This window comes from Cyphomyrmex costatus, unplaced genomic scaffold (genome assembly GCF_001594065.2).
Source record: "Cyphomyrmex costatus isolate MS0001 unplaced genomic scaffold, Ccosl1.0 scaffold214, whole genome shotgun sequence".
Taxonomy (NCBI): Eukaryota; Metazoa; Arthropoda; class Insecta; order Hymenoptera; family Formicidae; genus Cyphomyrmex; species Cyphomyrmex costatus.
This window is the reverse complement of record NW_017276192.1, coordinates 832,088-849,020: the sequence shown is the minus strand read 5'-3', so window position 1 is coordinate 849,020 and position 16,933 is coordinate 832,088. Positions and strand designations below refer to the sequence as shown.

The 16,933-nt window shown below is 35.3% G+C and overlaps 2 protein-coding genes across 3 annotated transcripts; both read right to left on the bottom strand.

Moving 5' to 3' along the window:
* Nucleotides 1-22: 22 nt before the first annotated feature.
* LOC108773548 (uncharacterized) lies at nucleotides 23-1,979 on the bottom strand. Its single transcript, XM_018539387.1, has one exon. It carries the CDS (start codon nucleotides 1,977-1,979, stop codon nucleotides 501-503), a length of 1,479 nt encoding a protein of 492 aa, XP_018394889.1. The 3' UTR covers nucleotides 23-500.
* A 4,189-nt stretch (nucleotides 1,980-6,168) lies between these two features.
* Nucleotides 6,169-9,858, bottom strand: LOC108773583 (uncharacterized). 2 transcript variants are annotated; one of them, XM_018539435.1, is made up of 3 exons: nucleotides 9,625-9,858; nucleotides 7,705-7,874; nucleotides 6,169-6,579 (listed from the first exon to the last, which is right to left on the bottom strand). In XM_018539435.1, exons 1-3 carry the CDS (start codon nucleotides 9,689-9,691, stop codon nucleotides 6,310-6,312), a joined length of 507 nt encoding a protein of 168 aa, XP_018394937.1. In that variant the 5' UTR covers nucleotides 9,692-9,858; the 3' UTR covers nucleotides 6,169-6,309. The 2 variants fall into 2 exon arrangements, with proteins under 2 accessions (XP_018394937.1, XP_018394938.1); XM_018539436.1 differs by lacking the exon at nucleotides 9,625-9,858 and adding an exon at nucleotides 9,447-9,502.
* Between the last annotated feature and the right edge of the window lie 7,075 nt (nucleotides 9,859-16,933).

Below are 16,933 nucleotides of genomic sequence, written 5' to 3'. Positions count from 1 at the left end.
TAATACAAGCGCGCGGGGGCGAGTGATGGCGCGTCGCGAATACGGTAATTAAAATGCCCCGGCAGGAAACGACGTCGCGCCACGACTCCTTTATTATCCTACCGCGCGACGACGGCGACGACGCCACGTACCCGAGTTTTTCTACGACTCATCGCTCAGTTCGCGGCATCGGATATTGCGGCGGCGGCGGCGGCGGCAACGTCGTTGATTTTTTTATTCCTTCTTTTCCTCGAGACGGGGGTTTTCAACGGGTTGCGCAAGAAAATAATGCAAATGCCCGCGAGCGCGCAATTTGCGCGAACTAGCAGAAGGAACTATATAGTCGCCGCGCGATTATTACGTAATCGTTGTATGACAATAGAAGGAGTATCCCATGATTTTCTACGCTGCGGTTTTGCGGTTGATAAGGACTAAGGATCCGTCACGCGCATATTTTTTCGACGGTACAAGTCAATTTTAAATCGCGCAAAGTCATTGGTTTGCTTGTTACTGCGATAATCTCAGGCTTCTTCTTGCCCGCAACGCAACTTGTTGACGAGTCTCCGTCGTTGTTTCTTGTGGGTAGCGAGCATCAGAAGCCACAGAATCGGCCATATCAGCCGGCATATCTTCATCACCATAAGCTTGTTCATGCAAGCGAAGAGCAAACCGAAAAACCACGGTGCGCCCATCAGCAGGTACAGCTGCAAAAAGAGGAAGTACTTTTTCCTGAGGGCGTTGGACTGATTCCTCGTCGCTATCTCTGTACTTTGCTGTATTCGTATAATCTTGTACGTGGTGAACACAAATAGCACATTGTTCAGGAAGAGCGTTAGCATGGGTAGGCCGAAGAAGTATAGGTTCACCACGTAGTTCGGCCCGTCGTGATAACGGCGGTAATTCGGCTTAAGCGGGAAGTCCTCCGAGATGCCAGGGCAAAATTCCAAGATGATGGCGACGACGGCGGGTAGGAAGGCGCCGCCCCACGCGAAAACCCCGTATAACCGGAGTCGCCTGTTCTCTTCTTGATTCGTCTGCTTACCCGAGCTTATCATCCAACGGAACCGCGTGATGGACAAGGCCATGTCGAAGCAGATCACGTTCAGCCAAAATACCGTGGCGTTCGTGAAGTACTGCATTAGTATCCACAGGAATGTTTCCAAGTTGTGGCTCATCGGGATGCCGCACAAGTTACAGTAGCCGAGAAACGTCAACAAGCACCCCTGCAGCAGCAAGCAGACGTTGTGGCGGAGCACCGCGCGATTGTAGATACTCCTAGCCAGTTCCGGAACGGACAGGTATACCACGACGACAATGGTGGAGAGGACTACGTGGGCCACGTTGGTGTCCATGTAAGTCTGAGTGCCCCAGAAAAACACATTTCTCAGATCGCTGCAGTGATGGATGGCCTTCGTTTCGTCCTCCCTTGACGATACATTCGTCACGTTGACGGTGGTGACGGTGGTGATGGTCGTCACGGTAATGATCGTCGTCGTCATCGTCGTCGTCGTTGTCGTCGTTGTCGTGGTTTTCATTACCACTGTCGTCTCCGTCGAATTGTCTCTGTCCTGTGTCACTTCCGACATTTGATCAGCCTCCGCGCATTTGATCAGCACCGTCGTACCGTTGATCATATTTTCAATGCAATAGTCTCTCGGCGTGCTGAAGATGGAATAGATGCGAGGGAGGTCATCCGATGGAATCGGATGTCGCCAATCACTGGAGTCATCCTCTTCGTTGTCGCGGCAGTTCAAGCCCCGTACGGACGCTATCAACGTGGTGATCTGCCGTGGATGTTGGGCGATCGTTCGCCAGGCATCATGCGTAGTGTAATTGAATTTGTCTGGCTCTTCATGGACGCACTCTAGGTCCTCGTTGAACGCGTAACCGGCAACGCAACATTTCTTTGACGCGCCTGATCGATGCACGACTTCCGGATGAATCGGACGAGCCGAGATTAGGTGTAGCAAGAGAATCGCGATGGACAATGACACGTGCATGCTGGCACACTCGATGCCTCACGTCCTCGCACTGACCGACCGTGTTCCGGAGACTTCGGAGTGTGACGATCACGGACGTGTCTTCCCGGCATTTGACAAGTCGGAAACAATCGGCGACTGACGATGTCTTGCCGGCGCAGTATCGCCGTCGTGATTTTTCTTTCATTTCTCTGGATGACGCAGCCACGCCAGACGTACGAACATTTATCGCGCGCGATGGTAGTAGACAGCTTCCAACACAGACAACTGTCGTGGCTGCGAGCCAGGGACGATACATACGGTCAATTTTCACAACATGACCACTATTTCTAGTAAAACCGATGAATCTTGCGGAAATGAGAGTCTAGAAGTCTTTCGATCGACGCGTTGCGTAATGCATTGTTATAAAAGCGATTGATGGAAGGGAAGTGTTGCTTGACTGTGTTGTTGAACTTTTCATTTCTTGAATAAACATTTAAGATCTTTCAGTCTTTTTTTATATATAATATAAAAATTAAATCAAATATTGACAATAAGTTTATAATTAAGTTGGTGTAATTAATATGTATACTGATAGAAATGATCTTGCAGTTATAGTGAAAAATTATTCAACTGCGATATTGGATAATATGTTTTGTGTCTAATTAATATAAAATGACAGAGATCGAATTTATATCCGAACTTTATTGTTAATTCAGAAAATCTCTCTGTAATGTTTAATCAGATGACTGTAATTGTGATTTATATTTAGCAGCGATTCATTTGATTATGAGAAACTAAATTTTCTTACATATATCATTACACTATTGTGTTATAAATTCTATATGTATGATACATTATTTTCTACTAGATACAAAAAAAAAACGGTGATAATTCTGGTTGAAGCAGCAAAATATTTTTTTTGCGTGTAGGCATTCCTAAATTTTTCAGATTTTTGATTATATAGTTTACTTTAAATAATTTTTTTAAATAGCTTAAATTTATTTTATGAGAAAAAAGATTTAATTGTAAACAAAATATGTGAATTTTGAAGAGTCTCATGGATATAAAAGAATAGAATTAAAAAACGTTTTGAAATAAAAAAAAAAAAATAAAGTTTCACCGTATCATTTTTGTGTAAGAGTATGACAAGTTTATCAATTCCTTTTAAACGACGTCACGCTAATGATAGACAATGTAGCAACGTCGTTTCCATCAGAATTATCTAAATTAAATTTAAATAAATACTACAAACAATTTTTCTTCAACGTTTTCCACATAAATATTTATTTCTATTATAAAAAAGATATTTTTAATAACAAATTATAAGTTTACTACTTAAATTTAATTCAATATTTATTTTTTGGAAGATAGCAATGGCATTCTTTGTGCTCTCATGTTAAGATAAGAAGAGTCACATGGTTCTCCTTCATTTTTTGAAGCTGGAGAACCAGCTCTTTGATTAAACAATACGATTTGTAATAAAATATTTTTGTTGAATTTATATGAAGCCACACATTGTATGTATCGATCCACATATTTAAAACATTACGTTTAATTTAGTATCAATTTTGTGTGTGATGTGTATGTAGATTTATTAAATTTAAATCAAATAAGAGAATCCTATTTTTATTCGAAATGAATCTCGGTGCTTAATAATATTCACATGTACATATTATAGGTAAATTCACAAATACATTTATCACTTGTATAAACTGCGCACTGATTCAGTTGTCGGATTTAAAACGCATTCATAAACTGAAGTTAGAACCAGCACAAATTACATAATCTTTAATTTAATAATAAAAAATTTATAAATTTATAAATATATAATACATATAAATATTAAAGCACCGAGATCCACGACGAAAATAGGATTTTTTTATTATCTAATTTATTTTTATCAATTTAATTTTTTCATTTATAATTCTTTATAATATTTTTAATGAAAATTTAATATATAATAATAATAGAATTGCATGAAATCCAAACTATGTATAAGAATGGTGTTATATAATATTTACATACTTTACTAGATTTTTGATAAAAATTTATTAGATTTTATCAGATTTAATCTGTGCGATAAAAATAACATAATAAAATTATAAATGAATCACGAGAATGAAATAATAATGAGGTTTAAATAAAAATTTTAAAGTAGCAGTATCCTGATTGCGTGGATTGTATTATGTGATCCAGATCAGAAATAAAATTACAATGTCTCAGTAAATATGTAAAATTAAATATTATTAAAATTACAATGTCTCAGTTAGGCGTAATTGTATACTTTGTCACAGGTTTCCCGTGCGAATAGTTTTTGCAAAGTGCAGAATATTCGCGATGCGACGTAGTACGGCGCTATCGATTTTACGACCAATTAATTGCGAGACACAAAGGATTTTTCGTATATTTATGTGACACAACATGCATCTGTCTCGAATACGCGTCAATCATGTCGACGTGTGCGTGCTAAACGTGCAAAGAGTTTCCTCCTGGCGTCGTACGTTTCTCGGTATTCGTTCGGGGAAGAGTGTCGACGCGCGGAAAGCGCTTAACGTCACGGACAGTGCGATTGTTGCAGGTAATAAATAAATCCCCATCTTGATCCTTCGCGGACGCGGCGAGGATACCGGTGCAGCTGCGAAATAGCGGAGATCTCCGCGGACATGTGAAGGTGAACGCCGTGGAAGGGGGACAAGGACGAGGAAAAGGTAGGGTGATACAACTGGAGTGGTGTGTCAGTAACGCGAATATAACTATTGTTGGTGGTAGCGGTGAAGAGACCGTCGACTTGAATCGCGATCCTCTCGAGAGAATTGTAAGTCGCGAGACTTAGCCTTACGAAATTAACTGACAATGAGTGATCAGGCATGACATACGATTATCTTATTTGCGCGTGAAAAGTATATTTATTTTTGTTGGAACTTGGTCTAGAGTAAGTAAATTTGCCATTTAAATAAAAAGATTATAAATATACAATATTTTGAACATGAAAATATATCTACATATATTGGAAGGTATAAATGTGTAATTAAATGATAATATATTTATTATTTTATTTTGTTACACAAAAAATTAATAAACAATTGACATAGTAACTAATAATCGATAGCTGATGATCTGTCAGTTATGTTACATAGATGTTATTTCCTTCAAATAAATTTTTTTTAGCAAATATGATCCTTTCTTGATTTTTCATTGTTTTTCATTGTTTTCTCCATTTGTGTAACTATAAAAAGTTGTACTTATATTTTTAATTTTCAATTTTGCTAAGTTACATGCAGTCGATACTATTGTAATCTCAGCTTCAATATAGGATATCGATGCTAGATGACGCCAGACTCTCAAACAATAATTCACGGTCGGTAAATTTAAATAAGTAATCGTCGTCCATTTTGTTCCAGTTCTTCACAGCGCGTTTGAATTTAAATTATTCTCGTAATTAGATATAAAATTGCAATTTGACAACAAAAAGTGAGAGCGATTAAATATTTACCGTACTTGAGATAGATGTGAAACATTTGTGAAAGCAATGTAGAACAATTAGTTTCTCGCGAATCAATCTTGCTTTCGATTTATAATTTTCACTCTAGCATTGTTCCAATTTGAACGATCAGCTAACTACAGCCGGGTTAAAAGAATTAAGATTATTAATATATGAATATTAGTACTAAGAGTTAAGCGATTTTGTGTGCTGCGCTTCATCAAATTCCAAAGATTCGAAAATACGTTAAGGCTGCCGATAACGATAGATAAAAATGCTTTTAAAAACTATTTTATTGCTTGATATAGTTTTCCAGCTCGTAGTTCCAGCTCGCTTTCTATGTGTAAAAATTATTAAGTTCACAAGAATTCAAAAGACAAAAAGACCTTTTGAAAGTAGAGCTCTTTCACACTGTTTTTAGCTCTTTAAAACAATAATTTTTTAAATAAAAATTTCTTTCACTTTTAACAAAATTACTGCTTGAATTTTAGCGCTATAAACTCATCTAATCATTTTTATATTAAAAAATATGTATTTATAAACTTTCAAGAAAGTCATAAAGAAAAAGATTTCCTATATTATAACAAAATACAAATACAATCTATAACTCACATCATATACGCACATGTACAAGATAGAAATACGCATGTAAGAAATTGATTAATTGTAGTTGATTATTCTTCTCACATTCGATTGTGATTGGTCAATTTCTTACAGCTTAACACTTAAACTCAGATAATGGTTTATTGTAGAAAGCCCATAAGATTTTTACGGGATATATTGTATCTTTCGAAGGACTCTGATAAAGCAAAGCGTCACCGTACGCCAACACCCGTGGACTATGGGGTTGTATTGTGATTATTGTAATTAGAAGCTTTATTAACACTGTCAGGACGGATACATAATAACAGTCAAAATAGCTTGGAGCATGAGGGCTAGCAGGAGATCGATTTCTTTAATCGTTAGGTCGTTGGCGGTGCCGGTGCCGTTGTTGCACAAATTAGTCTCGCAACAAGCGGTACAGGCGTAGAGCTTGGTGCGTTCGCCGATAACGATGCACCCAGGTTCACATTTGTTTGTGCAATTTCTCTGGAGGGACCACGTTTTCGGACTGGAAGTCGAATTCTCGGTACTGGTGGTGTAGGAAAATCGTTTTACCTGCAACGTATAAGCTCATCTCACATTGTGTTTCAATTTTATTAAATGTGCAGTTCTACCGAGCACCGCGTCCCTCTGTTGAACTCTCATATGAGATTTTCACAGGAAAATTAGACAAGAGTCATAATTACATTGTAAATTAAACGACGTAGTCATAATTATATTGGAAAAGAAGTCTGTTTGCTTTATCATTATGTAATCGTCATCATTATGTAATCAGACTTTATATACGCTATTAAGAGCTTTTATGTAGCGATGTTCTGTGTAGAAATATTTAACAACGGATTCTCGTACGAGGATCTATATCACAAAGGAAAACCAATAGCTCGTACTCTATATATTTTATTTGTATATTTTGTAGATATATTTTGTAGATATGTGTGATGTTGAGTCTTTTCTAAAAAAAAACAGAATATTGCAAAAGTATGGTTGTTTTTAATGCATATGTGAATAATATCAGAAATTTTGATAAATATAAAGATTATTCAAGTTAGTATTTTAAGTTAGTATTTTAAACATACAATATTTAAAATTAAAATTTGTCAGAGGAATAGTATTACAGCATTTTTTCATATTATTCCCTCGTTATATTAGAAATTAGAGGAAATAAATGAAATCTTTTCTAAAATATACATATCACTTGACATTTCGACAATTACTGTACTTGATAAATAATAAATAGCTGTGATACGACGTACCTCACTCATGTAATAATTTGATCGCACGGATAAATGCTCGCTCATGAACATATTTGTATGTATGTATGTTCAATTATATATTAATTCGCTCAGATAAACAAGGTTTAAATTATCGTAACAAATTTGCATTGAACGCATACGAGAATTCACCACGAACACGTTCGTTAAAATTTCGCTTTAACTAACTCAGAGCAACTGGAAACTATTCCAATTTTCCTCTGAAAGTAGGTCAATCACATCAATCACGTTTTTACATAATATTATATTCTGTATGTTTTGTATATATATGTGTGTGTGTGTGTGTGTGTGTGTGTGTGTGTGTGTGTAGGTACGAAATTACGATGCAAATCTTAATATAGAAGGATCGCCGCAGTTGACACTAATCGAATTGTGTAAGAACGAAAGGTACAAACCTATCTCGTCTTACCATGCAGATTCTTCTGTCGTCCGTGCATTTGTGCTCGTAGTCACTGAAATTGCCACCATTGCCAGTGATACATTTCTCACCGTGATCCATAGTGAAGCACTGATAACACCATAAGTCGTTGGCCCTTTCAGAAGCCGCGTGGGTACGATGTTCTTTTGACATTAGCTGCCCTGTTTTATCATAAAAGTCATTCGTATTACGTATACATGCACGTGCATAAAAAGTATAATAGGATACTTGTATCAATTAATTAATTAAAAATTAATTAATTTTAATTAAAATCACATGTGTAAAAATATTAATAATAATTAAAATAAACATAATATATTGCAACAGCATGAAAAAAACATATCGGTCCATTATTTTGCAGATATTCAACTGTTTCAGATAGTTATTTATATAAAGCAAGAATGTGTGTGTGTGTCGTGTGATTTTGAGAAAATTGACTTTTGGCCAACTTTTTTTAATCGAAATAGCTTACTCAGAAACATAACAAATTTGTTATCGAATTATATTTCTGTGTCCTAAAAATATAACTTTTAGAAACATATATTGAAAGAACTTGAAATGTAAAAAATGAGAAAATTGTAGATTATATTCTATAAATAATTTATCTTTTATAAATATTTTTCGTTTCTAATTCATTTTTTCTTTGCGCTTGCATATCACGGATATAAATTTATTAAAATGTTTGTAATAAGGCTCAATATGTTTTTAACAACTAATATAGAGAAACAGGGCAATGAACCAATAAATTACGTTAAAAATCTTTTTAAATTAATTTAATATATTGCGAAGAATATCACGTAATTATGGCGTTGCGTCCCAGCTTCCACTACTGGACTCAGGAAGGCATTGTAGTGGAAACCTATCTTATACGCCTGAGAGAGTTATTCAATCGAGATTCTATATGAAGAGATATACGCGTATTAAAGCACTTGCGAGAATTTGTGAATATCGATAGACCTCTGATGGCGTAGTAATATTCTTCGCGATATTTATCCAAAGTAATATATATTCCCCCCGCTAAAATTTATTAAGATAAAATAGTTAAGGCAAAAAATACTTTTAAGGCGATTCTAGTGTTAAAAAATTTCATTGTTCATTTTTAGATTTGATACACCAAAAGAATTGAACAACAGTTAATCCTAATTATGTATCTTTTCAGAGTTGTACACATATGGAAGTTTTTTTTCTATTAAAGAAATTAATTTAAAAAAAAAATGTTTACTCTCTCTACGTAAGTTTGAAAAAAATTCTAAAAATGACCGTAACCAGCGGTGTAGTCCTAACAATAAATATTCTCTGGCGGTGTTTCAAAATAAGGGGGAAGTTCATATTGGAGTGCTCCAAATTTTGTTGTATAATATATTTGTATTTTTTTATTTATCTAAATATTACATTTATGTTTACAAATTTGAATAAATTCTTATAATTCCTTATTCTAATTATAATAGGTATAAGCCGCATTTTATCAAATCTGTGTACTTAGAAACAGTTATTGTATATTTATTCTGATACTAAATAAAATATTGCAAATATCCCAGTTTTTATTAAATAATTTACATCGTAATATTTTTTTTATTTTTCTTAGTATTTATAATATTTTTTTTGGTATTTTTTTGGTATCTTTTCGATATCTTTAAAGGAAACAAATTTGGACACTTAGTTACGCCATTGCCACATTGTCATGCCAAAATTCAGGTTTCACTAAATATTTAAACGTTTCTTTTTGTTCTTACCGTCTTGTTACACAACATATAAAATTAGTTTTAAATGATTGTAGAAAGTATCGTGGCGCCGCCAAACTTCCGAAAATAAGTGCCTCGGCGCTAGACTCCGCCAGGGCCTGACTACACCACTGATTTTGTGACAGTATATCGCAGAATTACATTTTTATTCGAAATATTCCACACTCACCGTTCGTAAGAGCTATCAGTATGATAAGCAGGAAGCACGTGATAGGGACGTGCACATTCACGTTCATCTCGGAGGGGTCTCGTCGCAAGACTAAATAACTAATCGTAACGACGATCTGACAAGTGGGCGACTTACATCTTCGAGATTGCTTTCGCGCGATTCACACGCAGGCCTTACGCAGCAATTGCGAAAAATCAACTAGATGATACCTGATGCTGTTCAGCCACAGAGCAAACAACGGTTGGTTCCGCCATGCTGCGTCGGCGTCGGCGTTGGCGCCTGCGTCACAACTGCATCGAGCTTGCTCCAGAAACCTCGAAAGTCGAAAATCAATATTCGTAACCGGCGAAAGCATTTGTCTCTGTACTACGACCCACTCGACGTTAAAGCTGTTGCGTGCGAGACGCTTCTGATCGCCGCGGGGGATGAACATCACCTGAGATGTGAGAGACACCTGAATGCGTGTCCTTTATTCCTTCATCATCCATAATATGTAATTAATCTTAGGGGCGAACGCACAGGGAAATACCATTCTATCGCATTGACAACCTTAACTCTTTGTTAATCGTCACCAATTGTTGGCATGAGAGAGATAACGTGTTTTGTCGTGAACGTTAAATAAAAACGCAAATATCTGTGTGATCGATAAAGGGATTTGGGGTTCCTGAAATTTGGGATGGAGTTTCTGGGATTATGATATCACTTAATAGTATTCGACAGTTTTTATATAAACATACAATAGTTTTCATAAATATTCCTCTATAATTATTTAGAATTGATTTTTTATCTAAAAAAACAGAAGCAATAGCAATAATAAATTATCTGCTTATTTAATTATTCAAAAAATGTAATTATTGATAAAACGTAAATTTGGTGCTTTTTAAAATTGTATGCGCTTATTTAGTTTGATATATACATATATGTATATATATATAATAGCATATAATATTTTGCGAATTTGTAAGCTATCTTTTTTAAATATATATATACGCATGTGTACATACATCTTGACACTTTTTATAGAATTGCTTTTATAGGATTGCAGGCTAGTGACATCTAGCTTGAAAGGAATTAAGTTATATAATAATGTATAATATGTAGTATATAAAATATACCACATCGCTAGGTTTTACTTCTCGATATTAATTCGGGTAAATTTTTCTAGATTATACATCCAAATATATTTACCCAAAGCCATTAGCTGCGAAGATTCAATAATATAAATATTATAAATCAGCAAAAGTTTTCCCTCTCAAGTATTATTTTTCTAAAAACCTTTCCGTGAAAATTTTATCCCTTACTTTCTTTTTTTCTGTACAAGCATACCCTAGAACCATCAGAAGCACTTTTCTTACACGTTAGTGGAATCATAAAGAGTTTTTTCATATTTTTTTCATCATTTATAACCGCCGGTAATTTTCAATATTATATAGAGAAATAGTTTTTAAAATATATATATTTTGTTCACAAAATATATATTTCAGAGTACGAGCCGCAGGCGATTCTAACGTTAACGTTGCTATTTTCCGATTTTGGATTAAATAGGAAAATAGCTTAAGTTTATTTGGAAGCGGATTTACCAAACTTTATAATGGATGTACCAGCTGGGACAGCGTTTCTCCACTTTACTGTGTCTGGACAGTTGTGGTTATGCTGAATTGGTCTCACACACACAACACTTAATGATGTCATACCGCGACGATCTAACAATCAAAACTAACAATGCAAAGTTCTGATTGATCTAACGTCAAGCTTACGTCGTAGTATCTAGCGCATATATCATCGTCCAACGCGTTAAATAAAATTGCGGTATGTTTAAATAGAAAGAATGGTTTTAATTAAACGGTTTTGATAAAAATAATTTTATTGGATCGTTAAAATAATAATATGTGGAACGCTCAAACTACTTGCTAGAATGTCAAAACATTTTATATTGTCCGTACTTAAGTTTCCTATACATAATCACTTTTATGATTTAATAAAATTATTTTTAGATCTATATCCATCAAAATTTTTAGATACTTTAACAAAATTATTTTTTCCCTACATTATTACACTTCTTATATGTATATTGTATGTAGATTATTTTTAATTTATTATTAGCTCCAATTTTAATAACGATCATATCTTGTTTACCTTCAACGTAGATTGATCAAGACAACTTTGTTTACTCCGTTGAAAAATTACTCGTAATACGTCTTAATCATTTATTACATAACGGCTGTTAGATGTAAAGACAAGATGTTTCGAGAGAACGGTATTATAATTTATAAGTTTCCGAACGACTAAGTTTCTTATTAATCTTCTTTATCAAACGGTTCTTTAAGATATTTATTTTATTATATAACGTTACAATATGCCTTTTATATTTACAACTGTATGTAATCTACAGTGCAGGAAAACTTTGAAACAAATAAACAGTATATTAAACTTTTGTCTTTACAAGCAGTGAGAATTAATACAGAACATTAAGTCCGTAAATTAAATTCATTTTTATAGAAATTTCTATAACTGCATGCTTTATGCAAATTTATGAAAAATGTATCTTGAATTTTCATGATAGTTTAATGGCGTGAGTCAATATTAACTATACACAACTGTCAATATACACCCATTTTTATCCGTTATTACGTGTTAAAAAAAGCAGAAAGAATTTTTTCTTTGAGATATAACGTTTAATAATTTCGAAAGGTATATTCATCACAGTCTATATTATACCTGCACATTGCAGGGGTGAATACCCGCAGGGGAATCGATTTCAGGTTTCCCAGACAGCGACTGTTACGACTTTTACCAGCGAATGAACCTCTTTTGATATATCAGTGAGCATTCAGTCGATATTCAAGGGAAAAGAAACTAAAGCCAAAGCAAATATGAAATGACTTGGTACGTCTATTATATAGAGTGGACAGAAACGATACTCTAATCGAGATATTTTTAGAAAGCCTCAATTTCGATGCGCCTCATTTTTTGTAAAATAACTAGGGTTGGGAAAGTTACTTTATAAGTGTTTGTTATTATTATATATATATATACATATGTGTGTGTATATAAATTGAATACAAAAAGTAATATAAAATTGAAGCAAATGTGATAAAATATATAAAAAAATAAAATACCCAAACTTATTGTACTCAATTTGTGTAATACAATGTAATTTATAAAATAACTAAACTTTGCAAAAAGAGAGAAAGAATATATAATATTTTATTCTGTAAAATGTAGATATAAAAAATTAGCGTATCTTCAAATCTTTTATTATTTTATCGACGTTTACTTCTGTCACCTTGACACAGATTTGTAAATCGCTATTGTCTATTTGATAAATAATAATGCGATTATTTATATTGAATAGCGTATTCACGATTACCTCCTTTGGAATTTCTTTTCAAAAATATCTGCAATAGATTTTGAAAAAAGGTTTTTGTTCATTAAAATCCTCTAAAGTTACTATCTACATTATCGTTTAAATACAAATTACATTTATAAATTGTAAAGATATTCTTTTCAGAGTCAAATTACACAGGCATGTAAGTCTGTCAAGTGGCGTATATGATGCGATACCGATTTATGTGGCGAGTACGCGAATTGTATTCGTCATCTCCGAAATATCAAATTTCGATATTTACACAGAGGATGTCAACAATGATTTACAAATACCGGTGACACCCCTTCGTATTGCATGCAGTCGACGTAGAAGAGAGCACGAGTTTAACGTCATTGAATTTTGCACTATATACGTATAATCCATTTCGTCGCGTTATTCTATCGATCCGTCCTTATGCGAGATAGAGATGAAGCGCGAATAAATAACGAAATCTATCGAACCACACGAGGGAAGAAATATCTCGAGCGGAAGGTCAGCTCCGGGATGACGCGCGTTTGCGATGTCCGGTCAACGGTTCCATAATCAAGCATTCGCGGACGAGCTTTGGTGTGTATATATATATATATGTCAGGAGAATTATCTCCGAGATATAAATTGCACGAGAGGGGACTATAACTTTTCCAACCAACACTCGTTCGTGCGATATACGTAAGAAATTTGCGACTCAGTAGCATCGCGACGTAGAAGAGAAATATCAGGTAATAAGTAGTTCTTATGTCATTTTATGGGCCATCTCGCAGAGCAAATGTAACTTTTGGACGACGAAAATTGTTTACGACGCGAATTTTGTACGCGTTTTAACCTTGTTATCCGCTAAATTAAGGAGAAATGAGAGATATTCCGCCTACGCGCGCTGCCCTTAACAGCATATTTTATATTCTTTAGAAAAATTGAAGAAGATTGGTAGCCTACACACAATTTTGAAATGTTTGATATTAAATATCATGGCAATTAGATCTGTGAAGGTATAGCTCTTCTCGGGGTAAAATCCCTTGGAGGTCTCGTTGCATATTTATGAGGTTTACGTTACTTTCTTATAGCTTAATGAATAAACGCGTGTTGAGTAATCTCTTAATTTGATTTTCAATATATAGGAAAGGCAGCACATAAAGACACTGTGCGTGATTCTTTTTAAGTGTATATTACGCTCGTGTAATACCATGTAAAAGCCGTATTACAAGCCTCTTTGAGTAAAGCTGCTGATAGTCATTGTCTTGTAATGCGCGTTACAGATAATCGCGATGAGATGCAATAAATGACTATGTTATCTCGCGCGAGTCGAGGATCTCAGACTCATAATACGCTTAAGCCTCGCAAATCTACCTAGCGAGCGATACCGTTTTAAGCGCTCCGTTTGCAGCTGGATTGCTTCTACTCGACGTAGCGATGCCATCGTCGTTTAACAATCGCATAAAGTTTCGATTGCCTCCACGCGCTGCATTGTCAGCGACAAATATCGCGTATACACGGAATTCCGTCGCTACGGCGAAAGCACTTGTCGGGTCGCTTTAGAGAGTTGTGTAAATAAGCAACGAGCTCTTTGCACTTCGTCTCTATTACGACTTCTCTTTCAGTCTATAACTTTGCCAGGTATAAATTTATCGCAACGCAAACGCAAAAATCCATCGTTTTTTATCACCTGTCACACATCTCGGAAATAAAAAGGAATAAACGTTATTCGTGTCGTATTAAATAAGAATTTTTAGCGTTAGATTTGTTTTCCATCTTTCTTTTTCTTCTATACATAGAATAAAATGTTTTCATGTTATGTATGTAGATATAAATGTGTAAAACTTCGTCTGATATAAATCACCGCACAAGCATTTGTTCTGATTTTATTATCTTTTTCATCATTTTTGACGACCTTTGATCGAAATTTAATACCATGTCCTATTCAGATCTACTGCTTACAGCCACACTTTGAAAATTGATAATATATTTCGCACCAGTAAAATGTATAAAGATTCTCGCATGTTTCATCGTTCGCGACCTCCAATTTCTGAAACGTTCGTTTCCTTCATCTTCTATTCCATGTGCGGTGCACCTTCGAGCTGTCGTCTTTCCTATATAAGTCGATATGAAAAATGTCATCAAAATGTCTGTCAAAATATCTGATATGAAATATCTCATACAAAAAAAAGAACAGAGAGTAACTTGAGATGAAATGAGAGAGAAAAAGATTTTATTTTCGAAATAATTCTTAATCAATTTTCTTCTACAAATTCTTGAATAATAAAAGTTGATCAATGGCTGAGTGCGAAAGTTCAAACTCTTTTCATAATTTTTCTAAGCGTCTTTGATTTTCACTTATAAAGCTTAAAATATATTTTTATTAGAGGTGAATGTAAATCACATTCTCAACTTAACATCTTTTTTATGTTTTCTTTAAATAGATAAATATTTTGAATGATTTTCGAACTCTCTTACATAGAGATAAATAATAATTAAATTATTTTAATTTAAAATTTATAATATATATATTTTTGTAAATTTTATTGTAGATTATTGTAAATTGGTGTATTTCTATTGAAGTGATTATTCGTTATTAAATTCGAGCCTTTGATTTAATTAATATTTTATAACGTTATATATTAATCGAATTGACGAAATAATACTCGAATTTTAATAACGTATGCAACAACTGTTCAAACTACATAATAGCTTAAGTAAAATGGTAGAGAGAAAGAGAGAGAACGTCTATACAAGGACTGACATTTTTAAATATTATTCGTAGATAAGTACGTCGCTTCTTACATGATGATAAATTTTCTCGACGCAAGGTGATAATAAAACTTCTCTTCACCTTGCTGTAGTTTATTTTTCGAACGTTTTAACTCGAACTTATTATCGTAACATGTGTCAGAAGAGTATCGTATTACAATACACAATAACACCATTACAATATTATCCGCTTACTACATAATAATGTAACGTGTACCGGGAAAACAGCGCATTACAGAACATTGAGTTACATAATGTAAAAGATATCTTTACGTGACGGTGCTCAACTCTGCCGAGTCGACTTGAAGCAATTTGCGTTTGAAAAATAAAGCTGAAATAAATTTGCATAGAAAAATTTCGTATACATTTCTGCATAATTAAAAACTTTCAGTTTGAGATACATGTAAGATTGTGTCGCCAAGATTAGAAAGAGTTAACGTGGTGAAATATCAGAAGTGTTGCTTCGACTTTTTAATGTCCGGAGTCGGTCGACGTTCTCTTGGAGATACAGCTTCGCGCCTCGTCGATTACTCAATCAATTTTTCTCCGAGATACATCGCACGGTCCGCTGGCTGGCATCATTAAATTATCTGTCAGTGTTTACGCCGAAGCAACACGTGAAACAACTCCTCCGCCACCGTCGCCGTCTCCGTCGACGTTCGCTCCACGGAGCGCCACCCCCGGTGCGAGTTGAGCCACCCCTCGCCATTTGCCCGGATCCAGCGGAATGTACTTAAACGATAGGAAGGTGCACGCGTCGATTGGTCGGACGAACCCCGGGTCGATGGTGAGAGGGGGCGCCGGGTCTTTCGCGAGGCTCGTAGTGCCGCTCTGACCACCGTCGCGGCTGGGTTTGTTCCTCGTCGTCCTAAACTTGATAGGATCGCCGCGATCGCCGCGATCTACCGAGATGCGCATGTAATGTATATCACTTACTCCAGGATCTTCGATCTCGCGTCGTGATCGATTGCGCGATTCCAAAGCGAGCTCTGGCTACATTCTAAAGCGATTGAACGATCGTGCGGAATGATCGCGACGTGTAGTAAGGGTGACTGCCGTATATAGGTGTAGCAGCGGGGAGATCGCGGGGTCGTTACACCGGGGAATCGACACCGCGGAGCGGTGCGTGTGCAACCAGCGAGGGATCGACGCGACGAGCGGTAGGCAGTAGTGGTAGTACATCACGGGGTGGTGTGTCAA